At 38.2% G+C, this 27,866-nt stretch overlaps 2 protein-coding genes and 1 long non-coding RNA gene across 5 annotated transcripts; 2 read left to right on the top strand and 1 right to left on the bottom strand.

The window, feature by feature from the left end:
* Nucleotides 1–179: 179 nt before the first annotated feature.
* def8 (differentially expressed in FDCP 8 homolog) lies at nucleotides 180–12,778 on the top strand. 2 transcript variants are annotated; one of them, XM_037796523.1, is made up of 12 exons: nucleotides 180–316; nucleotides 1,915–2,037; nucleotides 5,658–5,752; nucleotides 5,872–6,021; nucleotides 7,335–7,476; nucleotides 7,998–8,162; nucleotides 8,476–8,603; nucleotides 9,289–9,402; nucleotides 9,683–9,763; nucleotides 10,483–10,623; nucleotides 10,806–10,915; nucleotides 11,106–12,778. In XM_037796523.1, the coding sequence occupies exons 1-12, from the start codon at nucleotides 292–294 to the stop codon at nucleotides 11,197–11,199; spliced, it is 1,368 nt and encodes a 455-aa protein (XP_037652451.1). In that variant the 5' UTR covers nucleotides 180–291; the 3' UTR covers nucleotides 11,200–12,778. The 2 variants fall into 2 exon arrangements, with proteins under 2 accessions (XP_037652451.1, XP_037652461.1); XM_037796533.1 differs by lacking the exons at nucleotides 180–316; nucleotides 1,915–2,037 and adding an exon at nucleotides 3,006–3,724.
* LOC119504450 lies at nucleotides 1,568–15,373 on the bottom strand. Its single transcript, XR_005210568.1, has 2 exons — nucleotides 15,236–15,373; nucleotides 1,568–2,116 (listed from the first exon to the last, which is right to left on the bottom strand). It is a non-coding gene; the product is annotated as an uncharacterized LOC119504450 (long non-coding RNA).
* Nucleotides 15,259–27,627, top strand: LOC119504418 (AFG3-like protein 1). 2 transcript variants are annotated; one of them, XM_037796509.1, is made up of 17 exons: nucleotides 15,259–15,421; nucleotides 17,377–17,458; nucleotides 17,592–17,651; nucleotides 17,735–17,853; nucleotides 18,542–18,691; nucleotides 18,794–18,868; nucleotides 19,417–19,538; nucleotides 19,636–19,909; nucleotides 20,094–20,231; nucleotides 20,402–20,555; nucleotides 20,645–20,752; nucleotides 22,781–22,906; nucleotides 23,055–23,165; nucleotides 23,596–23,711; nucleotides 23,848–24,048; nucleotides 24,528–24,722; nucleotides 25,606–27,627. In XM_037796509.1, exons 1-17 carry the CDS (start codon nucleotides 15,302–15,304, stop codon nucleotides 25,831–25,833), a joined length of 2,379 nt encoding a protein of 792 aa, XP_037652437.1. In that variant the 5' UTR covers nucleotides 15,259–15,301; the 3' UTR covers nucleotides 25,834–27,627. The 2 variants fall into 2 exon arrangements, with proteins under 2 accessions (XP_037652437.1, XP_037652428.1); XM_037796500.1 differs by having other exon boundaries at nucleotides 15,302–15,421; nucleotides 17,374–17,458.
* The last annotated feature ends 239 nt before the right edge of the window (nucleotides 27,628–27,866 follow it).

Below are 27,866 nucleotides of genomic sequence, written 5' to 3'. Positions count from 1 at the left end.
TATAATATATTTTGGTCTTTTTTATATATGTCCCTGCACATGTCTTCACTTGTTTTGTAATCACTTTATAAAACAATTAAAAAAAAAAGTATTTTTTATTTCCTTGTATTAGTGTATGGTAGATATGCAGGATTTTATTTTGAAAATACTAACCGGAAATCGACTTTTTTTAAAAACAATGTATGACTTGACTCTTTTTAGCCTTGTGATGTTGCTGATTGTAAAACAACACGGGGAGAACTGCTCATTTTAACCTGAAAGAGACAACCATAAAGCATATTATACAGCTTAATGATCAGTGAGGTGGAGTACTGGGGTGAGTTTGACCAGACAGACCTGATAAACTAGTAAACATGAACATCTAAAGCAGAGCACTGTTGTGTTTAAAGCTAATGTTAGCTACTCTGTTGACATCTGTGTGCTGTGATGTTTTATATATATAACGTTATCTGTGATTATTCATATTAAATACCCTACATGTTAAAGCATTAATAGTGAAACAGAAAGGTTAATGTTATGAGAGAGGATTGTCAACAACAGCTCTGATTGGTTACAGTTTATGAGGCGAGGCTTCACATGGTGTTTATAACTGTTCCTCATGTACTCAGCTCCATGATATAACATGTATGATTAATAGTTCATTAAATGTCTGTATTTGGATCATTATTTAGACTTCCTTGCTAACCACTAAGCTACTTTGCAGCCTGCTAAGTTACAGTGTTATGTATATCTAAATAGAGCACATTGATTTCCATAGAAGAGTGCTGTGGTTTTAATTTATTATTAACATGCATCCAAAAAAACACTAGATTAATGTAAATCACATAATCACATGTCTGTATTTGGATCATTATTTAGAAATGACTTCCTGCTAACCAGGCTACTTTACAGCCTGCTAAGTGGCAATGTTGTTATGTATCTGAATAGAGCACATTGATTTCCATATAGGAGTGCTGTGGTTTTAATTTATTATTATGCCATTTTAACATGCATTAACATGCAACCACTAGATTAATGTAAAGTACATAGTGTTTTATTTCATGCACCACATCTTTCTGGGAACAAGAAACAGGAACAGAAAAAAAGTTAGCTGAAGTATTCACTTGAATGTTGAAGTTTCCTGTTATTCAGCTACTTCAGATCTATTGCAGGCCTCTTAACCATTGATAGCTCTTTAAGATGTATATCTATGTATTTACTTTGATACAAATACTAAAAAAGCTATAGATATAAATGTAGCCTGTCAAATAATTGATAAATACTGAAATGAAAGACATCAAGAGTGGTGGACGTTCTCAAAAGCCTGTCAGCTGCTGATAAGGATATCTGCACATGAAACTTATTATGCATGAAATTTCACCTCTTCAGGTTATTTACAAATATTCCACTGAAATGTTGCTGATTTTTTATATATATATATTTTCATTAGCAAAGCCCAGGAGAGGTAATGAAGCCATTCATACTACAGGTCAATCCCATAGTTCATATAAGCCGTGGCTCTGCACTTACATCTAAATTATAGATACAGTACCAGACCTAATGTAAATGCATTACAAACACTGAGTTGTCAGTTTTCAGTTTATTTCAAGTGGTTATTGCAGTGTGTTTACACTGAAGATTCAGCATGGCAGACAATATGACAAACTGGTGTAAATTGATGGAATATCCATAAACCATACTGTTTTGCTGTATCTTACAAACAGTTTAGGTCAGGGACATCAGGCTAACTGATGCAGCTGAGCAATCAGAGTGCACCGTTTCCTTCATTCATTGTAGAGGTTATGGAAAGCAGTCCACGTTTTATTCATGATATTTCTGTTTTTAATAGAATCTGTGGACCAGTTTCTAAAACCTCTTCACATAGCAGTTGTGGCTTTGTAAAGTCTGAGGTAATCTGTATTCTCTCTTCTGTAGATGTAGCTGATGAAATGGAGTATGATGAGAGACTTGCAATTTTCCGCCAAACCCGCCTCAATCCCTTTGATCGTGGAGAGGAAGAAGATGGTCCCCAAGGAGGCAAGACACCCCCACTGCACGGTAAAGTTCTTCACATGCAAAGCATGACACAGCCATCTCAAGTGTAGAATATGACCTCACTTTAAGGCCACTTTCACGCCTGTAGTGCAGTTTAAGGGAAGAAAGTATTGTTGCTTTAGGTTCAGAGCTCAACTTTCATGTACGCTCTACTTATTACTAATGAACCACGGGTAAACATGAAGTGGTATGGACATCATTCGTTGGACAGGTTTGGTGACTGTCGTCCTGCATCATCAGTGCTACTCTGATGGAAACGTGGAAAAATTAAAACAAAGTTTATTTTGGTGACTGACAATAACTCATACTGCACTTCACCGCACCTTATGAAGAAAAAGCTTCATTAGTCGAGACTGCAACTGGACCTTACGGGTCATATGCTTCATTTCACTGTAGGTAACTGACAAAATATACAGAGGAGGACTCACGCACAACACAACTCCATTTTAACCGTATCACTTGCCGATATATTGGGGAAATCCCAGAAACTATGTGCTGATATGTATAAGAGCAGCAGATAAAATTGTGAGGATGAGAAATGAATGCCTTCCAGTTCTTATACTCTGAAAAGAAGTCTGGTTTGGTATACTGTGAAAAGAGGCCATTTAATTTGGGATTCATTAGTCATTGTGGGGTAAAAAAAAACCTGAATGTTCCTTGCCTGTGGTCTGTCATGAGGAGATGGTATCACTGGCACTCTGGCAACCAGCAGTATAATCACCCAAAAGCATAACACTCAGATAAAAATGCAACCAACAGTCTTTACTTGACAAAAAAAACACAGTAACTAGAAACTATCGAGGAAAGATAGGCGACGGCACCAAAAAACACTAAGCTGAGACTTAAACACAGAAGTAAGGTCGTTAACGCAAGGAATCAACTGGGAATTACGTATATCGCTAGAACGCTCACTGAAACAGAAAAGACAAACTGACACAGACAAAGGGGAGCACACAGACTAATTACACATGGGAGGATGGATGATTGGGGACAGGAGAAAGTCACCGGGGCAGGGCAGGTAATCACACAGGTGAGAAACACACAAGGGTAGGAAGTCATGTATCGGAAACAAGAGACAAGGGTGAGTTTACCAAAATAAAACAGGAATAACAACTGAAATACTGGAAACAAAGAAAACATAAATTTACCTTTAACACATGACTGGGATGTAACAGATGGGTGCTGCAGTGGGATGTGTGTTCTGCTTTTCTAAATGTCATCTACTTGCAGAGGTAGACTTTCTGCCATTACAGTGCCAAATACAGTGAGTCTGCTATGTGCTTAAGTCATGCCACTATGGCTCACTCGCTGTATGGGGCAGCGAATCCCTCCTGAAAACTGATTTTGACAAATTATTTCCCTCAAATATTTGCACAGGTTAAACAGTTTTCATCTAGTTCAGAGCAGATCCTAGCACAAAGAACAAGCACACTGCACTGTTGTGAGTAACTCTAAGCTTATGGAAAAGGAAGTGGGAAATATGATAACTGAACCAGAGGAAACGAAAAACGTAAGTGTAGGCAGTACTTTAGTAACACTTCCTGTATTTCAGGATTTGGGAATTAAAGACTTTTTGTTGAATTAGAATCATTTTGACAAGAAAGCCTGACACACTGAGCTGTGTTTCTCTTTCTGTCTGGCACCGAGAAGCTGAATTCACCCAACATGTTTTGTCCGGACGTGTACGCAGGTAACAGCATTTGTCTGCATTTTTTCAATAAGCTGGAGAGTAAGTTTGTTAAAATATGTGATTAGTGTCGTTTACTATTTTGTTTCATTTCATTTATAGATTCCTCAGTTCAATTTTGCTGAATATCATAAATATCATCATACTTATAATTTCAGTATACACTGTTGATATGTTGTAGGTATGATCAGAGTGTCTTTTAAGTGTTCATTTTGTACAGATTTTATTTGGCATACAGACTTGGTTTGTGGCTTTTTCCCATTTTTATATTTTCATGCAGACAAGCAAAACCTCAAAAATGTACTTCTCAAAAATGACATTTCAAATTAAGTACAGAATGGAGGCTGATCAAACTTTGTATTTGGGAATGTGTTGCTAGTATATAGCTTTGAATTTTTCCTCAGACTAACTCTAGGGTATTCACAGGAGGTGAACCTCTATACAACGTTATGGAAGAAGGGGACTGTAAAACACAAATTGCTTACAATTTAATGCTGTTCAGTACAACACTACAAACAGGGTTGGAAATTAGCACCAGCCACCGGCCAAATGCTGGTAAAATATGCAAGTGGCTGCTAGATTTGCTGCACTCACCAGCCAAAACAAACAATGGTAATCTATTGAGTGGCTGAGTATGACCATACAGTTGTATCAATGCACTTCGTACAGTGGACAAAAACAGTGCACTGTATTAACAGGTAGTATTTATTACAAGGTTATTTTATTGGAATTCATTAAACTGTACAGGCGATGTTGTCCTCTTAGTGCAATACACATAGTTCAGTGATTATTCCAAGTATTGTGTTATCTTGCTGTATATTCATGTCTAAATGTTGCCTCTAATCCCACATTCTGTTTAAATTGCTCTCAGTATTTTTTTAATAAATCCATGTGCCCTGTCTGGCAACAAATGACCGATAGACAAAGTTAGGGCGTAGCTGCTCATCATAGTGCAGCATTAAGCAGCTCAATATCTTTCTCAGGAGTTGATGGAGACCAAAATGGAGCTAAGAGAAAGAATGCAGGACAACTTACATTTTGTCAGAAAGACAGAAACATGCTCTGTTTCTGCTGGATGTGTAAAAAGGCTTTAATTTGCCAACAAGTTCACCATAAAAGCTTTATAAGGTACAAAGTCAGATGTTGTGTTCCAGCTTGTTCTGCTGCCCCCAAGTGGCCAAAATATAAAATATGTTAATGCATCTCTAAACAGCTAATGTGGTATCATATATCAGAAAGCACAAGCTCACCTCTATTTAGTAACCACTCTTCTAAAAACACTGCAGTGTCTCCCTGCAAGTGATATTTCCATCATATAACGACATTGGAAGTATAAGTATTGTATGGAAGTAATAACTCTTGATCTTACAGATTTGTGAATAATTGCACATATGCACAAACAAAAATGTTGTCATTTCACTTACTCATCAAGTATAAGGCTAGTGGTTAAAGTTATGTAACTTATAAGGATCACAATCGTTTGATAGACCGATGCACATAGTACACACATGCAGTCATGTCAGCGGCAGTGGAAGAATGTTAGCACTGCGATTTAATTGATTTAAAAGCATAACATATGAATGATTACGGAACAGACTAATTTTAGATGCAAAAGGATCAGCACTTCGTTCAAAGTTCATTCATCTAGTTGAACAACAGTTTTAATAACCCAGTAGGAGTCTGTCCTGTCACCTGACTTGGTTACACATTACCACAACTGATAAGATAATTACATGGGATTCCTTCTGTTGTCCATTTTGAGCTTTTGTTTTTCTTCTAGACTTCTTTAGTAGTGAGTCGAAGGGTAGGGTGTTGTCTTGAGTGGCCACAGTCATGTGTGTGAAATTAGCATGCATGACTGAGTGCACTCACCACTCCATAGTGTGCATGCTTACAAGAAGAGCAGCTATTTATGCCAAGTTGTTTTTCTTTTTAGAATCAAGGCCTGAGCTGTTCGCTGGGACCAGAACTCACAGTTCAGACCGGACCATGGACCTGGGTCTAGCTGAGGACCACTTCTCAAGGCCAATGGTAAGTAAAGCATTGTGCCTGCTGTCCACCTCGATTTTATCACACTAAATGAAACTGTTTCATGTTGTAAAACTTACTGTATTGTACAACATGCTTTTGCTCTTGTTCACCTGTTTCAGGGTTCGTTTGTGGCTTCCGACATTGAACAGCTGAAAATAGCCATAGAGGAGTGTAAAAAGCTGATCTTGGAGCTGCCAGAGCACTCTGAGAGACAGAAGGACACTGTGGTGAAACTTATCCACCTTCGTCTCAAACTACAGGAACTAAAGGTTGGAACTGAGAAGTGAATGGAGAAGTGATAACATGATATTGTAGTTGTTGATGCCGGCTCAGTAGGGACTATCAGCAAAACTACAAATTGAAATTCAAGAAATTCATAATTGACCAATTTCACCTGCATGTTTTAGATATTGTGGAATGCACAACTGCACACACATGTTTGCAGATAGACATGTACTATGTGAAGCCAGGCTTTTTACTGTATTTCTAGTTGGCCTGTAGCTGAGAAGGGAGGTTTGTTGGTGGAGATTAGCGTCAGAGATGTAATCAGGAGTGGGAAAAGTCCTGCTGGGCACATTTCAAATATAGACTTTCTTCAGTATCGCTTTGGGACTTCTAGCCATCGCCCTGTATGAGATAAATAAGCGCAAACATTGCAGACATTCTTAGAGACCGATAAGATTATAAACAAGTTTGTGGAGATCAGCAACTTCCTGCAAAAACTCCACGTGTTTCAAACAGCACAATTTCTGTTTCCTGAGATTTTCTTTAAATTACAGAAAGTACAGTGTTACAATCTACTGTCTTGCAGAACATGCAAATAAAAAAAATCTATATTAATCAATCAGTCAGTTACTAGTCCAGTTAGGATCTTAATGCATTTCATAGAAAAGAGAATGCTAATGATCTTCTGTGTCATGTTGGAGCGGTGTGTTTTTTGTGGCCCAAGGGGAGAGTTTTCTTTAGGGGCTTGTCTCAATGGCTCATTCATTTCTCCTCCTTTACAAAACCTCTGATAAAACTGATAAAACTGTCCAGGTGGCATGCTGGGAATGTTTCGGGCTGATTACTGTAAACTTACCACCATAAAAGAAACTTTTTCATGAATTAGGCCGCACTCATTGAATAGAATAAAATATAGAATAGAGACTTTATTGTCATTGTCATGGAAAACAAAAACAGTTTAGCAGCTCTTGGCAGTAAAAGCAAACATTAAAAGCAAACATAAAAACATTCAAATCAAAATATAGACAAATAAATGGATCATGAATGATATCACGAGCCATACTTTAGGTCAAAAATTCAATCACTTAGCTTGTTTCTTAGTATCCATGTCATCTTTTATAGATGTTTTTTACTGATATTTTAAACCATATCATGTGAATAAGCTGAATGTCATTTACAGTGCTGTATATTGTATGGGATCTTGCACGTTGTTTTGCCTAGGGAAAAAAAACATATCTGATGCTTCAGGCAGATACAGCGAGAACTAAAGGACTATGAAATGAACAGTACATGAACTTTGTTACTGCTATGTTAGCGGTCGTGGCGAATTTTATTTTTGTACTCTGTCTCTTAAAAGGACCCCGAGGAGGATGAACCTAATCTGAGAGTCCTACTGGAGCATCGCTTTTCCAAGGAAAAGAGCAAGAGTGTGAAACAGACCTGTGACAAGTGTAGCACTATCATCTGGGGCCTTATCCAGACTTGGTATACCTGCACAGGTGAGATACACCACACAGGGCATCAGTCTGATATGGCCTAGTGGAGATAATTATTTTAGTACCAAAATTGGCACAGATTGTTCAAAACTCAGACCACCATGCAAGATCTCTTTTTTGTTCTCTCAAAGCTTCGTGCACAGGCTCACAATATGGTACCTCCTCAAAGATTCATATCCAATCCCCCCGTCTCATATGTTCTCTCAAAGCTCCACATGCATACTGTTAAATTATCTGAGCCAATCAGAGATGAGGAAAGTAATTTTTACCAACTGTCCTTATAATCAGATTGCTAGTAGAACAGGAATTCTGATTCATTTTTTTTTTCAGTTTCATTAAATATCTTTAGATATTCATTTTATATTGTTAGGTTTCCATTTCATTTTCTCAGAATGTATTTCCTGACTCATTAGGAGAATCTTTGTACAGCTCTTTGAATTTGTTAACCAGCCATTATTACCAACCCCACTGTGTATAGTGGTAATGCCATAGCATGCCATGTGATTATGCCTCTCTTGTTTCAGGTTGCTATTATCGTTGCCATAGTAAATGTATGAACCTGATCACCAAGCCCTGTGTCAGGTCAAAGGTCAGCCACCAGTCGGCGTACGAGCTCAGCATCTGCCCTGAGATAGGACTAGACCGCCAAGACTATCGCTGTGCAGAATGTCGCACACCTATTTCACTGAGTGAGTACAAATTGACTGTTGATTTAAGTTTGGCAAATTGAAATAGAGAAGCAGAGGATCTAAAAGGAATATGTAGGCTAATCAAATTAAAGCTAGCTTGATAGACATGTACACACAGTTGTAAATAAAGTTACTTTACAGCCATTGACAAATTGCTGACTTGAAATTAATGAGCTTGACTATTGACACAAAACATAATTTTCTGGAAATGTTTATTCTCATTTACATATATAAATACTACATATTTAATCATGATGTTTAAAGTGTATTTTGTATCATAGTTTGACTGAACTGTGTCATATTTATCTTCTAGGGGGCGTGCCGACTGAAGCCAGACAGTGTGACTACACAGGCCAATATTACTGCAGCACATGCCACTGGAATGACACCGCCATCGTCCCAGCTCGTGTCATCCACAACTGGGAGTTTGAATCACGCAAGGTACACTTAATGGCCACAACAAAATACACTCCACATGTAAAAATATCCCTTCTTCTTTTATATATCAATCTATGAATCTATTAATGTATAACTTTCTTTAAGTTATACCCCTTTCAAAAAGGAGATGAGGGTATGATGTGGGTCTACTTAACACATGTTAGAGCAGCTTTTGAATCGTTTGGTGAGACTTCAGCAGACAACAATTTTTTGGCATCATTGGGCAAAAATTCCATAATAACCTTTCAACAATATGTCACTGATGAAGGAGACTCAAATCTGCAACTGTACTCTTGTAAATGTTACTGCTAAACCTCAGAATTACGCAGAATTTCATTACAGAAGCATCAAATAAGCTTAAGGGGGTATGCCATAAATTTTACACGTTAAAGTCAATTTACCAGTCATGGGGAGTACTGCACAGCCTGTCTCACTGTGTCTTCTGTGGACCTTTGTGAAGTCCAAGAGAATCACTCAAGGGCAGTCAGTTTGATGTTGTTTAAGCATTTCTTAGAAATGCCTGCCAGTCAGTATCTGACCCACTTTCAAGTTTAACCCCGGTCAGGAGAGGGGTTGTGAATCCCAGTCAGATACAGGTTTAACCCATGTCACTGTGTTGGTATGATAAGGGTATTAGTATTAGCATATTCAGCAAGTCCGTGTTCTGACAATGTTTTCTCTGTTTCAGGTTTGTCGCTCCTCTATGCGCTACCTGGCCCTGATGATCCCACGACCTGTGCTGAAGCTGAAAGAAATCAACCCGCTGCTATTCAACTTTGTGGAGGAACTGGTCGAGATCAGGGTGGGTGGCTTCACTTATTTTGGAGGCACTTGTAAAGACTCCACAAGAAATTGTGGAGTTTGTAAAGTCTCTACAGCTCTAATTATCTTTAACAGCTGTGTTCTCAGTTTTAGCCTTGACACCTTCATTATAGTTACTGTTACAGTAACAACCCATCCTAGCACTTTATCACTGTTTGTGCGTCATTATGACGCATGCAATGAGATGGGAAATCAATTGCAACTATGCGTATTAAGTGAGACTGACAGCAATATGTGCCTTTGTGTGTTTTCCTTTACAGAAACTCCGTCAAGATATTCTGCTGATGAAACCCTATTTTATTACCTGTAAGGAGGCCATGGAGGCTCGACTATTACTACAGGTGAGCATCTCTTTACTAAATTGACTCTGTATGGTGGAGTTAAAACTTCATATACAACACTGTCTGGCATGATATGATGGTGTGTGACCAATAAGTTATATGTTACAACAGCACCACCATGTGGTGGAAGTGAAGAGTTTGGACTGTAATGGTAAAGGTTCCTGCTGTAAAATTGAGACAATGTATGTGTCTGTGCAAATACTGTAAACTTTACTTGATACAAGTAAAGTATCAGCTCAAATACTTTTTAGAATTTGTCCTCCTTGTATTTAACAACTTGGCAACATGTGCATTAAAGGTACAATTGATAACTTTGGTCAGCCTGATGGAGACATCAGTGATAAACTCAGCCATTTATCCTTATTTCTACCTTAACTGGCAACTTGATCACTGACGACACAGAGACGTGATACCAACGTCGTTATACTAGTGGCTCACAAGCTTTGTTAGAAGTGGGAACCGAATGTCAGATATCTTCTAAAGAGATAAACGATTCATTCACAGTCATAATATATTTTTCAGGAAAAGCCATACTTTTTATTCTGTACCTTTCTAAAAGCTCAATGGATGTATTCATTTTAAAACATGATTCATCTGCATACAAATGTTATCAATATAACCTTTAATATTTGTGAAATTGTCAAAAAAAAGGCTCTCCAACAGACAAAAAACAACCTTTTTCATGAATGATTTTCTTTTGTACTATTTGTGTCCCCCAGCTACAAGAGCGGCAGCACTTTGTGGAGAACGATGATATGTACTCACTACAGGATTTGATTGACATCTCCAGTGGCAGACTCAGCTGTTCCCTCACAGAGATCCACACCACATTTGCTAAGCACATCAAACTAGACTGTGAGGTGAGCTCATACGTACAGCACAAAGAACAATACTTCTCTTTGTCAGTGAGCTTATTTCCTGTGTATGTATCACACATACCTTAATTAGGCAATAAGCACTTATTGATAATAGTATTATTTGCTAAAGGAGTACATGTTGCCTCCGTGAAACCCTGACCTTCTCTCCCATTTTGTGCATGTAGCGTTGTCAGGCCAAAGGATTCGTGTGTGAGCTGTGTAAAGAAGGAGACATACTGTTCCCTTTTGACAGTCATACCTCAGTCTGCCACGACTGCTCTGCTGTGTTCCACAGGTTAGTCACAAACCAACCAGTCGCACTGAAAAATACAGCACATAATGTGCTAGTTGGGAGTTTAAAATGCAACATTGCAGTAAAGTGTACAAAATGTTAAAGCCTCAGGCAGCACTGAAAAGGTTGTTTTTCCCCACTTTTAATATGACCTTTTATGTGACATGTTGGTGTTTGTTATGTGTCTCTTTAGAGATTGTTACTATGACAACTCCACAACTTGTCCACGATGTGCCCGAATGACTGAACGCAAGCAGGACGAGGTGCCAGATGCGAAAGATGCATAAAAGTATGGAGAGGACCACCTGATGTTACTGGAAAGTTGCACTTTGCCTCATGTTGCGCTCTAGAAGGAGACTAGCGTTTCGTCTTTGTTTGTTTTGTGCGTATGTTTATACTGTAGTGTCCTTAACTTCATGTGCACTACATAATGAAGCAAAGTACTTAGAAACCCATCTGGAAATTAATATATATATATTTTTTATCCAACTTTTTAATTCATACTGAAATTGGATGTACTGAACACTGTGTATGTGTGTTTGTGTGAGTGATTCACGTTAGTGTGTGCGTCTGCTTGTATAAATGTACAAAATAAATGCCCTATAGAGAAAAGCCACCTCCTCAATAGGTGTTTATGCATGCAGGAGTCGTTGTATATTAACTATTACAAGCCTCGACTGCATTAACTTATACTGCCAACTTTGCTGAATACTAAATTTTAAGGTTGCCATATACAAAAAGTGGTTTTGAATTTTAAGGATTATACTACTCAAGCTTCCAAAGACTAAATCACAGAATTATATTAACCAGAAATTTGCCTTTCAGCTTCCAGTTTTATGTTTTTTATTTCAATAACAAAATCTTGTAAACATGCTTTTGAAAGTTAATTGAGTGACCTTGCACTGAGCTATCATTTCCAAGCATCCGTTTATTATTTAATACAACTAAAAATGCATAGTGTTTAATAAGTTTACAATAAGAAATAACTTAAATTTGTTAGACTATGATGTTTACACATATTCCATCTTCAACCCAACACTGTTTATCTCACAAATACTGCTCCTAAAGCAGTCCACACTTGTCGTCCTCCACTTTTGTCACATTTTCATTTTAGTCATAATCTGTTGATCTGTTTTAACATTTCATAAGGTCTTAAGAAAAATATTTCCATGCCTTAAAGCAATATTAATTTTCAGGATAAGCCTGCTTTGAGTGTCTTAATTATCAATTAGCCACCCTGGATACTGGAAGAAAATTATATTGCTTGCAATTTTTTGACAAGAAAGGTTGTGTCTATACAATTAGAGCCATAATTTGAAATATAAATACATATATTGGCAACAGATATACAGTATAATCAAAGCATGCATCACCAGTACATTTTCTTATAAGGAGAATTGTTTAACTGAAAAAGAAAAGGAATATGGAAGTTAAATGTGCTTTCCTTTTATTCAAAACTGTGAACTCATTGTAGACAGTTTGATCTGTGTTTAATCCGGTTCGGTTTAGTGTGTAGCAAATAGATGTGAATACTCATGAACATTGTGTGCCTAAGATGGTCAGGTTACATACAGCTGTTATCCAAACGTCTTAATCATGTTAATGGTATCAGTCTTAATGTACCTATAGCACATGTTGTCCAGAGATGACAAAGATGTTATGTGACACCTTTGGTAATGTGTAAATGTTGACCTCAAGTATTTGTTTTAAAATAATGAGTTTTGGCTGTGTTATCTCTCAGCATGATGTACTGTATTCTGTTTTTTTCAAACTAATGGACATACATGGCGTTGGTGAAATCCATGCCATGTTGTAAAACATGTGGAGTATTGCATGAATAAAGTAATGAAATGCATTAAAACTGAAGTGTTGTGGTTCAACTTTCACCTGTTCATGGATGAATTATGACCTGTTGTTATGACCTATTGGGCCCCTTTGGCACAGATGTGTAAAAATCTGCCTTTTTTAACTAGCAGCTACAAAATTATAATAAATATCTGATCATGTTCAGTATCGGCACATACTCGGTCACTGCGACATCCCTTGTTTTGACTGAGCCAGGACAAATGTTGATAACCGTTTCTTTACACAGGCTCTGCCTCAGGAGCTCTCTGGCCCACTGACCTGACCCCTTGGGCCCCTGCACCACTGCCTGTTAGGCCCATTTGATAATCCTTCCATGTGCCTATTATGTTAAATAATACAATGGGTTATTCAACTGTCAACAAAAGTACCCCCAAAATGCAAGACTGGCCCATATGCTATTACTGTCATATTGATCAACAGTTGTTAAACAGGAGAACTACAAATTCTCAAAAGGGCTTTATTTTTTCAGATACCCCTACCTGAGGTAGAACAAAACACGACCATGTTTTTTCATAATTTGATGATGATGGTCATAACAGAAATATTTTACTTACTCTTACACCACTGTGGAGATGTATTGTATTGATGTATGTAGATTTATTATAAAACTAGAGCCTAGAGGCTTTTAATGACAAAGTTGCCAAAAAGTGATCACAGCTCCTGCCGTGTCACTTAAAGGTTATTTATGATTTGACAGATTATAACCCAGGCATTATTAGAGATGTGCAGGTACCATTTTTCCTTCAAGATACTGATTCCGATACCTGAACTTGTGTATCGGCCGATACCGAGTACCGATCCGAAACCAGTGCGTTAATATATACCGATTGTCGATCGTTGATGAGCCATCGACCAATACCGATTGTTTGTTGTTTTGCTTTGTTATAGCAGCTGCCAGCTGGTATACAAGACTCCAGAATAACTTTTTTCACTACCGTCCCGAACAATAATTTCAACTGTCCTGAAGTCAGTGTAAACCGTCAAAAATCCTAAATGTTGTCATTTTACTTTATTATTGTCATCTATAATAATTATTTGCATAAAAACACACAATTCAAATGAAATTCTTGTATTTAAATATTTTCTTTGAAAAATTAATCTTGGCATTAGTAGTTTAAATTATATAATTTATATTAAGTTGCTTAGAGATAGTGGAAGTTAAACAGGTCTTAATGCCCTCTCTAATATCTATTTTATATTGCTGTGAAATCATCTCCTTCAACAACAACAAAAATTATTAAAGGACCCATATCGTGCTCATTTTCAGGTTCATACTTGTATTTTGTGTTTCTACTAGAACATGTTTACATGCTGTAATGTTCAAAAAAAACTTTATTTTCCTCATACTGTCTGCCTGAATATGCCTGTATTTACCCTCTGTCTGAAACGCTCCGTTTTAGCGCATTTTGACAGAATTGCAACAGAATTGCATTGCTAGAAAACAGCTTGGGTCCATGTGTACTTCCTGTCAGCTGATGTCATTCACATACACTGCAACCAGGAATAAACTGGGACACATTTAGAATATTTACGTTTAAAGTTGTGTCAAGGGTCTAAATATTGTATATTCGTGACGTCACGAATGGGCAAAAATCCTTACAGCTTGTTTCAAATGCAGAGTTTCTGAATACGGGCTGTGTGTATTTCTCCATGGATTGAGCGTTTCAATACTTTCACAGTATTTATATAGGACTTAAGCCTGCTTTATAATAAAAATACATGAAAATCTCACTTTTTTTTTATAATATGGGACCTTTAAAGTTTACCTTCGCCCAATAATAATTTTCCCTCATTAGACCTTAAACGCATCATAATGATCCGCCTACTTTGGCAGCATGTAGGAAACCATATGGTAGGAGTGGTCGAGGAGTTGGATTTCTGTCATGCAAAGTACAGTATGTCCTATGTAGTCTAATTGAACCATTGAATCCAAATTCAAATCCAGTCGTGTTAGAATATAAAATGTAACAGATAATATAAAGGTTAATAAGCTATAGCTCCATCATAAGAGGAATTATGGTTACAATTAAATAGATTGATGCATTCATATTCATGCATATACATGAGTTTGCTGCAAAAGTTGCACATGGTAGGTTATGCAAAGTACAGTATGTCCTATGTAGTGTAATTGAACCCAAATTCAAATGCAGTCGTGTTAGAATATAAAATGCAATAGATAATATATAGATAAATAAGCTAAAGCACCATCATAAGAGGATTTATGGTTGCAATTAAACAGATTAATGCATTCATGCTTATAGAGGAGTTTGCTGCAAGAGTTCAGTGAACCCACACACCATATCATAAAGTTGTCTCTTGGATAAAAAGAGAAACAAACAGGCAATAGAGGTTTTGCATAAAACAAAACATTATGTCCCACTTCTGACATGCAACATGCTGCTACTTTGTAACCCAAATCTCGCGAGATGACAGCTGTGTGTGTGTACATGTACTCACCACTGTCAGCTCACAGGTCCATCCATGCAGTGAGGGAAGTGAAGCCCAGGGAGAGTAGCTGACACCATGGCTCTGCTCTCTGTGAGTGTCGGGCCCTTTCGGAACCGGGTCCGGGCGGTTCGGACGTGGAGCCGAGACTTATCCACTATCTCTGCTACTTTACGCAACGGAGGCGCGCTGGCGTCGGTACGGTGACTATTGTTTTTGTTCTTCTCATTGCGTAAAGTCGCTACTTTCCTCTCAAAATAGATGAATGCAGGGTTGTTTTGCAACACTTGCATATGCGTTGGATAACAGTGTGTGTTGCAGGAGTTGGAGCCCTGTTTGTCTGTGTTTTGAAGGTTTGTCGTGTGAAAGAACACAGTGTTCCTCTGTGCAGCCTGCACACCCCCCAAAACAAACAAACACAGAGCTGCAGCATTGTTTGTGTGCATCATTCCTCAGTTGTTTATACTGATAGTGTTTAGTTTAGAGGTCAGTTTCCTCTGTTTCATGATGTTTTGTTTGAAGGGGGCGTATCTCTGTTTGCTATACTGTGGTTTAGTTTAGTCCATGCATGTCCATTATTCATTCATTCATTCATTCAGTTGCATTTACTTTGCAAAATAGGTTAAACAAATGTTAGAAGACATGTCAGTTATTAGATAGAAATAAAACTTGCTTGTGTGCTTTAGTTGGAGTCTAAAAGAAGTGAATTTGAATAGGAGTTTGACTAAGCAGGTTGGTCTTTCCTTGATAATAAGATGTAAAATAAAAACTAGGCTTTATGCTTTTCTGTTCACTTTTAGTCCATGCATGTCCATTATTCATTCATTCAGTTGCATTTATACCATGCAAAATAGGTTAATCAAATTTTAGAAGACATGTAAGTTATTGGATATAAATAAAACTGGCTTGTGTGCTTTAGTTGGAGTCTAAAAGTAGTGAAATGAATAGGAGTTTGACTAAGCAGGTTGGTCTTTCCTTCATAATAAGATGTAAAAAAAAAACTAGATTTTATGATTTTCTGTTGAAGTAGATCAATCTAACCAGAGAAAACTTAAAGTCCAGACTGATTTTTTTGGCTGTTCATTACCAGGTAAAGAGCTGCACTTCAACACTGAACATTGTGTTTTCTGAATGGAAATCTATTTAAGATATTGTTGATGTCACATGAGGAATATAAATTTCATTTTCTCTCTGGTGGCATGGCAAATGGAGCCCAACCCATACACTGGAAGGCTGCAGCTGTGTTATTTTACACTGGTACTGGTGTGTGTGTGTATGTTGGCAGATATATGGGCTGCAGCAATCTGCAGCAATACGTTTTATTGCATTTTTATGTTTAATTGACTTAAAGCTTTCTCGATTCAAGTTTCATTTAATTATGTTTAATGTTTTTTATCCATAGTTAATATTAAAAAATATCCCCAAAATGTAAAATTGACTGTTTCTGGTATCTTTTCAACAATACTACTCAAATATGTCTTGATATGTAAACAAAAGGTTTGTTTATGTTATGTGTTTATGTATAAAAAAAATCAGATCAGCTAACATAATATTGTCAGATTTGTATTATTCTCAAGTGTCAATAATGGTATTGGCTGCAAAAAATCGTGGATCAGTTGGGCTCTAATGACAAACCACTATCAAAGATTTTAAAGTTGTGAGGAAGAAACACATATTAGCTACTTTCCAAAAGTGTTTATAATATTTAGTAGTAGTAGTTAGTTGTAGTAGTTTAATAGTATAATTTAATCTGTGTTTGATGTGCACAGACGACAGATATGTGAGTAAATACCATGTAAGCTTTAAAGCAACTGTTCAGTGTGTAAATATAAGTGGGTTATCTGCAACAGTGATGTAATGAAATTAGGTTAACTGTAACACAGTCCAGTATGCCCATGTCATAATGAGATTTCAGTAATCCTTTAAATAATGTTGTTTGGAAAAAAAACATGTGTCGGGACAGCTTTCTCATGACTGATTCATAACAGCTGTAGATTTTATGGGACTGTGGATTATCATGTTTCATTTTGTATCGCCTGTCAACATCTACTACATATAGCATGTTGAATTTATGCCCTCCTTTTCCATAGGTGTTTTTATGGCCCTGCTCTCACTGCTAACATATTCATCATACCGTATCTGTGTTTCAGAAGGCGTCACTGATCCAAAGGAGATGTGGAGGATTATATCAACACAGTTTCGCTCGGTTACTTAGCTCAAACAAACCACCAAGAGGTGATGTACCCCCTAATGCTGTTACACAAATGTAATGTAGCTGAATGATAACCTAAATCTTTTCAGGTCAATGTGAGCTACTTGCACTTAATTCTGTTGTTGTTGTGTGTGTTTGCTGTTGAATTGGTTTTAGGTTTTGAAAAGTATTTCCCAAAGAGTGAAGAAAGCACCGGCGTCAACAAATCAGCTGAAGGTGAGAAAGGTTTAAGTCATCATCACATTTGTACATCCTCTGTTTCCGCTGCAGTGTATGATTGTTTTTATATTACTATTTAGATGAAAACACCAAAGAGCAAGAATCTCTTGTAAGGGAAGAGCGGGACACAAATGATGATGGCGACAAAAGACGAAGAGGAGGAAAAAAGGAAGAGTCACACTGGTGGACGCGCTTTCAGGTGCGAATCATGGCCGTCTTTAATGCTCATTAAAATGCACTACACACAAACCCTAGTGACATCAAATATATTTACTAAAATGATAGCATATGATGTCTTTAAAAATCAAATCTAAGACTGAATATACTCATCGGTGCAAGTTTAAGTTGCATCCTCCATAACTTGGCATATCTATGTGCAGTAAAGAGTGAACCCAGAACGCAGGTTAAAAGGTTTATTGCAAACTTGGTTTTCTGAATGGAGATAACGGCAGATGGGCTAGGCAGAGGGTGAGTGTTCTTGGGGCTGATCCAGTGGCTGAATAGATGGGAGCGAGGAGCTGGGTTGACGGCTGAGAGGGAGCAGGCAGAGAACAGCAGACTGGCAGGCAGGCAGAGATGGATCTGAGCACAAGGAAACAGAGTTTAAACTCAGAGACAGAAACAGGAATTCCAAAAAAATCACCTGTAATGTCTGAGAAACTAGCTACCACTGTAGTAGATGATACGATCTGGGAGGAAAGCCAGGGTTGATATACTGCAGTAGGTGATTAGATGATGAGACTCAGGTGTGCCAGAGCTCAAGAGACTCACACACACACACAGGGGCCCAATTCCAATCTGGCCCCTACACCCTCCCACACCGCAGGGTATCAGTCCCAGTCTCTCTTTTAATCTCCTCTCTCTTCCAATATTTCTTCATCTAACAGGATGATTTTCCCTTGGATGAAAAAGCAGTTCGGTACTTTGCAATCGGTGCAGCGGGCATGACCTCGGCTTTTTTGTACTTTTACTTCCGTGAGACGGGGATGCAGATCTCCTGGAAGGACTTTGTGCATCACTACTTGAACAGAGGCTTGGTAAGAGGTGGAGAGTGTTTTAGTTTTGGTATTGTCTGTCTTTTATCTGTTTATTTTTGCAACCATGATCTGAACAAATTGTTCTTTGTGCTCTCTAACCAGGTGGATCACCTGGAGGTTGTCAATAAACAATATGTCAAAGTAATTCCTGTCCAAGGAGTGAACACATCAGAAGTGGTTAGTTGCATGAAAATGCTGTTACGTCCTTTTGCTTTTTTGTATCTGTTGGTTAGGGTTAGTGGTGTTTCGAAATGTAGTTTAACAGTAACACAAGCAGATGGGAGTCATACATTTGGCAAAATAATCTCTAACTCAAGGCCCTCTTATTAGGTTTCTCCTGAACTTTCAATTGCAACTGACAACTGAGCAAAATTCATCCAAATCCAAGTCACCGATTAGGTTCATGACATTCGATTGAAAATGCTACTAAGTGGATTTTAAGTTAAGACAATTTGATCAAATTACAATTTCCAATGTTAAAAAATTCATGCACAATAGTTTGCTAAGATTAGCCAGCATAAGCTACTGGTCCTACCAGACCAAGTAAGACTGTAGCAGTAAATCCTCTGAGTACAATTTATTGTTTATTTCCATTTGTAAAAGGAAGAATTCATATTTTCCTTGTTATTTCTTATTTTAAAACATACACAGTATTGCTTTGAAGTATACAAGCAAATCTACTGTATACTGCTTGTTATAGGTTTTCTGTTGTGTGTATGTTTCAGAGCTATTTGTGGTTCAACATTGGCAGTGTTGACTCATTTGAGCGTAACCTGGAAATGGCCCAGCAAGAAATGGGTTTGGACTCACAGAAAGTACCCGTATTCTACAGCAGTGAAAGCGACGGGTGAGAATTTCATCTGAAACTTTCATATCGAAGTGACTTTTATGCATTTTGGATTTGCTCAGGTTGATGGCGGCCTAATGGAGCTTCTTTCCCACAGGTCACTCCTTTTCAGCATTCTCCCAACCTTACTGCTGGTCGGCTTTTTACTTTTCGCAATGCGGCAGGGACCGATGGCAGGAGGTCGTGGGGGTAAAGGGCGAGGAAACCCCTTCAGCATGAGTGAATCCAAAGCCAAAATAATAAAAGGCGACATTAGCGTTCGGTTCAAGGACGTCGCAGGCTGTGAGGAGGCCAAACTGGAGATTTTGGAGTTTGTCAACTTCTTGCAGAACCCGCGGCAGTACCAGGACCTAGGAGCCAAGATCCCAAAGGTGGGCCAAGCTGTGTATTAATTATTGTGGTATAGGGTGGCAGGGACATTTCAATCGGTTGAATTTTTTTCTCCAAAGAAGAGTATGGGCTAAGAATTAATCTTTAAAGTGAGACTTTTCTCCACCTGGTGAAGTATTCATTGAGGCATTTGTATCGATCATTAAGCAACACCTGTGTTTTCAGGGTGCTGTGTTATCGGGCCCACCTGGTACCGGCAAGACCTTGCTAGCTAAGGCCACTGCAGGAGAGGCCAACGTCCCCTTCATCACCGTCAACGGCTCAGAGTTCCAGGAAATGTTTGTTGGAGTGGGCCCAGCGAGGGTCAGTACTGGGCTGAATGATGGGTCACATGTATTTCATCATCTGTAAACACAATGATTATTTGATTACCTTTGCTCTATGTTGCAATAATAACATGGTAGGAAATGATGCTAAGTATAGTAGTAATGAATTCTAATTTATAAATCTGTTGTCTCTTTGTCCTGTATTAGATAAGGGATACGTTTGCCACAGCTCGTAAAAATGCCCCCTGCATCCTTTTCATTGACGAGATCGATGCAGTTGGCAGGAAGAGAGGCGGTGGGAACTTTGGCAGCCAGAGCGAGCAGGAAAACACCCTCAACCAGTTGCTCGTGGAAATGGACGGTAAGCAGTTATGTCATCTCTGTCAGCGTCCAAGCCTTTCTCCCATTCCTGGTGCAACATGTCACAAGATCTTGTTTTTGTCATTACAGGGTTCAACAGTAGTACTAACGTGGTTGTCTTAGCTGGCACCAATCGAGCTGATATCCTGGATCCAGCTTTGATGAGGCCGGGACGCTTTGATCGACATATATACATAGGTAAAGTGTAGCACTTGTCTGAGGTTGACCTCCTCTCTAGCTTCATCATTTCCTGCTCTCCCTGGAACTAGTTTCAGTTAATGACATTTATCTTTTCTTAACATCATCATTTATCCCTGGGTTTGCTTTCAACATTCCTGTAAATCAATTGTCATTTCTAAATTTGTTGAGAAAAGAAATACATTTTCACTCTATCATTTGCAAGTTAAGAGTTATCTACAGGTTTTGATTTTGCATCTTGCCCCTGAAATCATCCCAAATGACCTGGCTGACTTTTCCTTTTTCTGTGATGCAGTTTTTTTTTCCTTTGGACGTCTCAGTTTCCTCTAGACTCCAACAAACCTGCAGTTTTAGGCTGCGTCCAAAATTACATACTATGCACTACTTATTAAATATGTGTACTATCGTTCAACATATTTTTGTGTGAATAAACAGTAGTATGTATCTTTTCGGACGCACTGAGCAGTAATTTACATCGTCACTTCCTGAGAGCTTCCTTGCCAGTTGGAGACGTGTAACCATGGTAACTTGTGCCAGCCTCATGTGACCAAACAATGATTTGTGAGAATCAAAGTCTTAATTAATTTGAAATAAATATTACGCCTAGCAAAGTGAAATACTGCATTTCAGTTGAAGCGTTATTGACGTTACAGAGCTGCCCATCAATGTCTGTTATGAACATTGTTGCATTGTGGGATATTTATGCCGCCGTAGTGTCCAACATTGCATGGTTGCATACTGTAATATTTCACCGGAAATAGTATGCAATTCACACAACCTCAATCTTTTTTCTCCTGTTCTTCCTCTCTGGTGTTTTATTTATTCCATGTTGATGCATGAATGTGTTACCATGCCACCTCAGTAGTCTACTACTTCACATCAGGCACTATGCAACAAATGCAATTCAGTGGCACTAATGTGCATGCTGGTTTAACTTTGTTTTTTTAATGCCTGCTTAAGATGAACTGACTGACACACTTTCATAGAGATTAGCTTCCAGCCTATTAGATTTGCTTCTGTTCTTTTTTTTTTGTTGTGCCTGCTCACTTGTTATGTCATTAAAGGTGCGTGTTGCACGCTGTGTGCTGTTACCTTTGTGGTTAAAATGGTTGATCTTTTCTGCCTGCTAAGATCTAATTTGCTTTACGCCAGCAGTGCTGGACAATGGTGGGCAGGGCAGTTTTCTCTCTGACAAAGAGAACTGGGTCAAAATGAGAGAGCTGGCTCTCTATAAAAGAAGGATTAGATGACTGGAGGCCAACGTGAGGGACGGGACACACCGCTCCTCTCTGTGTTGTTGAGTCTCTCGATTCCCTTTTAGTTAGATTAGATAGATAAAGTCACATTACTAGTTAATGTTTGATCAGTAATAAGTCACATAACTTTTTATGTCCTTCAAATGCTCCTTCACACACGCTCAACTACCTTTGTGTGACTCTCAGCTGCCACTTTAAGAATAGACCTCCAAATATAAACTCCAGAATATTCACATTTCCATTGACCTCATAACTTTGGTTGCCCATGAAAACAGTTCTCCCCTAGTAAGAGCTAATGCTGCTGTACAGCGAGCTTCATGGCAACACACTGCTGTCACAGGATTTTTCTTTCAGTGTTGTCTTTACTGCCCAGTTTGATGCACAGAACTTGATGCACAGCTCTACAAGTTTACTTTCACCAACACTTCTAATTTGACTTTCTGCAGCTTGTGTCCTTTACTTCCTCCTTTATGCTGCTGTAGTTTGTCTAGATTTGATCTGTCAGTGTCATCTTGAAAATTAGCTTTATGACATGAACTTCTGTAATGCAGGAAATGAGCAAAGTGGTTGACGGGACCAGATGAATGAGCTTCTGTAATATCTGTAAATGCGACATCCTCATAAGGTTCAGAATCTGAGACACACTATTTATTTATTATTAGTAACAATATCATGCAATGAAGTCACTTGTTTTGCTCACTGCTTATCATTCTTTTGTTTTAAAAATGTCCTGAAAATTCACAAAATGTTTGTTTTCTTTTTGTTTCTACAGGCCCACCAGATATTAAAGGCAGGGCGTCCATCTTTAAGGTGCATTTAAGACCTCTGAAGTTGGACACTAGTATAGAAGTAGAGGCTTTGGCCAGGAAGCTAGCTGCACTAACCCCAGGTTTTACTGGTAAGAACAAGACATGTGGGTTCATGTTTGCAATGGTTCTTTGGATTCATCTACAAGGATCACTCAGTTTGTCTTCTGTATCTCTCATTATGTTATTATTTTGTCATAACACACCACAGTCTAACTTGGTTGTCCTTTTGTGTTTCAGGGGCTGATATTGCAAATGTGTGTAACGAGGCCGCTTTAATAGCTGCACGTCACCTCAACCTACATGTCAATACAAAGCACTTTGAGCAGGCAGTCGAGAGAGTTATTGGAGGTAAGTTGACATGCACTTGATATTATAACAATACTCATAGAATACTGTCGGATATATCTGATACACCTTTATCAAGTTAGTTACTAGTAAAAACAATTTCTATACATTTCTGTAATATGAAGTTTTAATTACTTATATACAGTTTATATTGATCCACATACAGTATGCTTTAAATGCTTTCATTTAAGATATTCATACAGGCTTTTAATGTAGTAACTTGTGTGTATATTGTAATGTATCTCATTGAGACATCCCTGTAAGGATTAGATTCTACTGTACTTACTGTGTCATCTCATAGTACTCAAAGATAAAGTCTTTGGCTTGTGCACCAAAAGACACCTCTCGACTAAGGGCATATCAACCCAGATAATCTATTGCTTGTAACAAACACACACAGTACAGTTTGGTAAAACGTCCTCCTTGCTTTCAGGTATGGAGAAAAAGACTCAGGTACTGCAGCTTCCAGAGAAGACTACTGTGGCGTATCATGAGGCCGGACACGCTGTGGCGGGCTGGTTCCTAGAACATGCAGACCCTCTACTTAAGGTAGTCACACCATTTCCCTTCTCTTTTCTCTCGCACCCCATTGCAGCCCTTGCATAATCGTGTTTTTACCCCCTACAATCAAATTAGGACTTCACCATGTATTGCTAATTAGATTAATTATAATGTGTTCCCTCAGGTGTCCATTGTTCCCAGAGGGAAAGGTTTGGGTTATGCACAGTATCTGCCTAAGGAACAGTACCTGTTCACCCAGGAGCAACTGTTTGACAGAATGTGCATGATGCTGGGGGGTCGAGTGGCTGAGCAGGTTTTCTTTCGGCGAATCACCACCGGGGCGCAGGATGACCTCAGGAAGGTCACGCAGTCTGCGTATGCACAGGTACATTTTACAACAAGCATGTTAACAGATACACAAGGCAGTGAACTACTGTATGTGATACAAAAAATACATTGTAATTACATTTTATGTGATTGAGAGTCAGTGTTGAGTCATATATGCTGAAATAGAAGTTGTTTAGTATGTGGGGATGACTCATATTAATGCTTAAAAATAGGTAATAATGAACTACAACACTAATTACAAAATTGTGATTTGTTCTATATACTAAGTGGGTTTTAAGATTGATTTTCTCAAAATTGTAGTGACAAGATAAACATGTAGCTCCCATATCACTGTACACTAATGTAACACTAACTGCTACAATACAAACTGGTTTTACTGCCCAGACCATTTCTGTAGGTGCACAAATAGAAGTCACTTGGCACTTTTTGTTAGTCAGAGAATGATGTTGTAACCAAAGGCACATACAAAGCGGTTTGTCTTTTGATTAACAGGATTTGTCTGTCTTCATATTTTAGGTTGTACAGTTTGGAATGAATGAGGCGGTGGGTCAGGTGTCCTTCAACCTCCCTCAGCAGGGTGACGTAGTAACTGAGAAGCCCTACAGTGAATCTACAGCCCAGCTTATAGATCAGGAGGTCCGCACGCTTATAGACACCGCCTTCCAGCGAACACTTCAGCTCGTCACCGACAAGAAAGAAATGGTGGAGAAGGTGAGAACTATTATCACTGATGGAAAGGATGGAGAGAAGTAAAGATGAAGAGTCTCGTACTCCAAAGCAGATCACTGAACAGTATGATGCAGCAACTTGATCACTCATTTTATGCTTCACTTAATTTAGGATTTGTAAAACAGGTTGGAAGAATTGTGAGTAAGATGGCAAACCTCAACTACCTAAAAGAAATAGTTCAGGTGTTTTGAAGTGGGGTTGTATGAGGTACTTATCCATAGTCAGTGTATTATCTACAGTAGATGACGGTTATCACGCCCCCAGTTTGGAGAAGCAGACAGGCGTACTAAAAGAAAGTCCCACCTAAAGAAAATCAATATCAGTTTAAGTGTACCCTATATTTGGAATATTTTCACTGGTTTACCTTGCCGTGAGACAGCTATACAGTCTCTGTGTCTGACGGAGAACAGAAGCCGTTGTATCCCTCTATGCTCTCGCCAAAGCAACCAGACTCCATTGAAAAAAGCAGTAATTTTATCTCTCGGAACACGGGAGTTGCTGGTCTCGGTTAGTGTGTGTTGTGTGACTTTGGTTAGTTTGGATTCACCAAAGGCACACAATAGCACAAACAAACTCACCGATCAAACTGGGGGGCGTGCTGACTATCATCTGCTGGTAATACACTGACTATGTATAAGTACTTCATACAACGCCATTTCAAAACACCCAAACTATCCCTTTAAGTTAAACAACTAGTTGTGATATTATTTAAAAATAAATAAATACTACTATCACTTCTGCTATCAGTTGTAACTAATCTGTTGTTGAATTCAGTTACCAGTAACACCACTTGCATTTTTGTTGATGGAGTGAGCCATCATCATTATACTGCTCGTTGTTTAGTATTATCGGTCATGTGTTGCAGGTGGCGAAACGTCTTCTAGAAAAGGAGATTCTAGACAAAGCCGACATGGTGGAGCTGCTAGGAAATCGTCCCTTTCAAGAGAAGTCATCGTATGAGGAGTTTGTTGAAGGGCTGGGAGAGTTTGATGAAGACACTACTCTACCCGAAGGGCTAAAGAACTGGAACAAGAACAGAGGGGAGGAAAAACACCCGCAGAATCGGCAAAACAAATCAGCCCTTTACCTGTAGGTGGACACGCAGCCTCAAGGCAAATATCCCTCTGGACTGAATATTTCTGAAGTTCAGCACCATCTGGTCCAGACTGAAAGACATCCCTTGTTTATGGGAGAGATGGTGATGATGTGTTGCACTGGTCTTAAATGGCCTAGATAATGCAATTTTTCAAATTGTAGTTTTTATATTCTGGGGGGACTCTAAAAAATTACTTTCATTTTAAAAAAATATTTTCATTTTTCACATTTTACTGTTAGGTCAGTTTAAAGTCTGTAAGCTAAAGTTTCTGTGAAAAGTGCTGTTTGTGGCTCTGATATGCAGACCTACAGTCACAAACATACCACACAATAATCTGTAGTCAAGTTACAAAACAGAAATCAAATGAGATGTGCTTTTTAACATTCATTTGACATCATGTGATGAGTATTTTAGTTGTGGTGTGTATTGGTCAGTTACAGACTGTTCTGGTATCATGTGATGGTATCATATGACATAAATTTTATTTGAGGCTCATTGCCCTTATCCAACCTTAAATCTATAAATCTAATAAGATGCTTCCAGTCTCAGCCAACATGTTGATAGCTAAATATTTAATATGTGTTTTCCCTGAGTAGAGAAAACAGTTTCTTCACTTCTTTCTGAGATGTTTAAGATTGCAAAGGTACTTTGACTGTTTTAAATCTTCCTTCACACCGTCGTACAATGAAGACGTTATGTCTCAACTTAAATACATTTTCATCACCATTATAGTCTTCCAGCAGATTTCAACCTGGTTCTCATTGATTTATCAGTAAAGGCAGCTGTTAGAACTCTCAACTCTCTCTGTTTGTAAATTAGCTTTGTGCATATATGACTGATATTGCAAATGTAATTGGATCACATGTACTGTAGGTTATTGTCTCCTCCTCAGTGTCCCATAGTAATAATTACTTTAGGTTGATGGTCACTTAAGAACAGGGAACAATTGAGCTGAATGAGAATTAAATATAAGCTAACAAACAAGCAAACCACACTCTCTTCACTCACTCACACTACCTCACAGTCTCTGTATTCTTAACATCATCCTCTGGACAATTCATTGATCACAATAATACTCACACTTCAGTCTGGTTATTGGTTATTATTGTTAATCATATGTGATGACATCCAGGCTGATGCTTTCTGTGCTTTGCTGTAGTTCATGTGGATAACACACATGAGTAAGGGCTCAAAGTAAAGAGAGGATTAAATGGCTTTTTTTCCATGGATGGATTGGGTGACCTTTTCCATCTCAATACTTTCTCCAGCACTTATTAACATGACAATAAATTGCTGTTATTCAGGAAATCATCCTTTCAGTCAATTGTGACTTGTGTTTGAATGTTTTCCTTCATTATGAGCCAGTTAAGCTAGATAACTATTCATGTAGCATTCAACAGGTTTAGTATAAAAAAATATATATATACAGTATATACTTGAACTAAATGCCTTGCATTATGGGCCGTTTGGGCTCTTTTTAAAAAAATTGTATCAGGTTTTCCAATAGATGGTTAAAGGACCCCGACCAGCTTGACATTGGAACATGTTTGTCATTCAGATAAAAAAAAAAATATATGAATAAATGATGAGCAGGCTGGTTGTATATCAGTGTAAATGAAATGTACTGTGTGTTTTGTGCCTGCTTGACTATGCACTGTTCTTGTTCTTGCTTGATGAATTTTTTCTTTTTACATGTCAGTGAGGATTATTGATTTTTCATTGAGATGTGATGACAAATGAAATGTGAGGCTGTTGTGGATCACACCGGTATTAAACAACTTTTATACCCCACTGGTCTGTTTTTTTTTTTTTTTTGTTTTATCAGCCCGGTTTCTACTTTAGTTTCTCCTAATATATATAATTTCAAAAAAATGTCAGAATTCTATTATTGTTTTAACAATATTTTTATTTTGGCATTAATATGCATCCTGCATGTGTGGTGCTGTCAAATAACACATTCTACAATCATGTGCAAAATTTTGTCAGAGATCTGAGCAATTGTTGCATTACACTGATTAAAACCCCCTGGT

Source organism: Sebastes umbrosus, chromosome 2 (assembly GCF_015220745.1).
Source record: "Sebastes umbrosus isolate fSebUmb1 chromosome 2, fSebUmb1.pri, whole genome shotgun sequence".
Taxonomy (NCBI): domain Eukaryota; kingdom Metazoa; phylum Chordata; class Actinopteri; order Perciformes; family Sebastidae; genus Sebastes; species Sebastes umbrosus.
The sequence above is the reverse complement of the archived record's forward strand: the minus strand, read 5'-3'. Positions and strand labels throughout refer to the sequence as shown.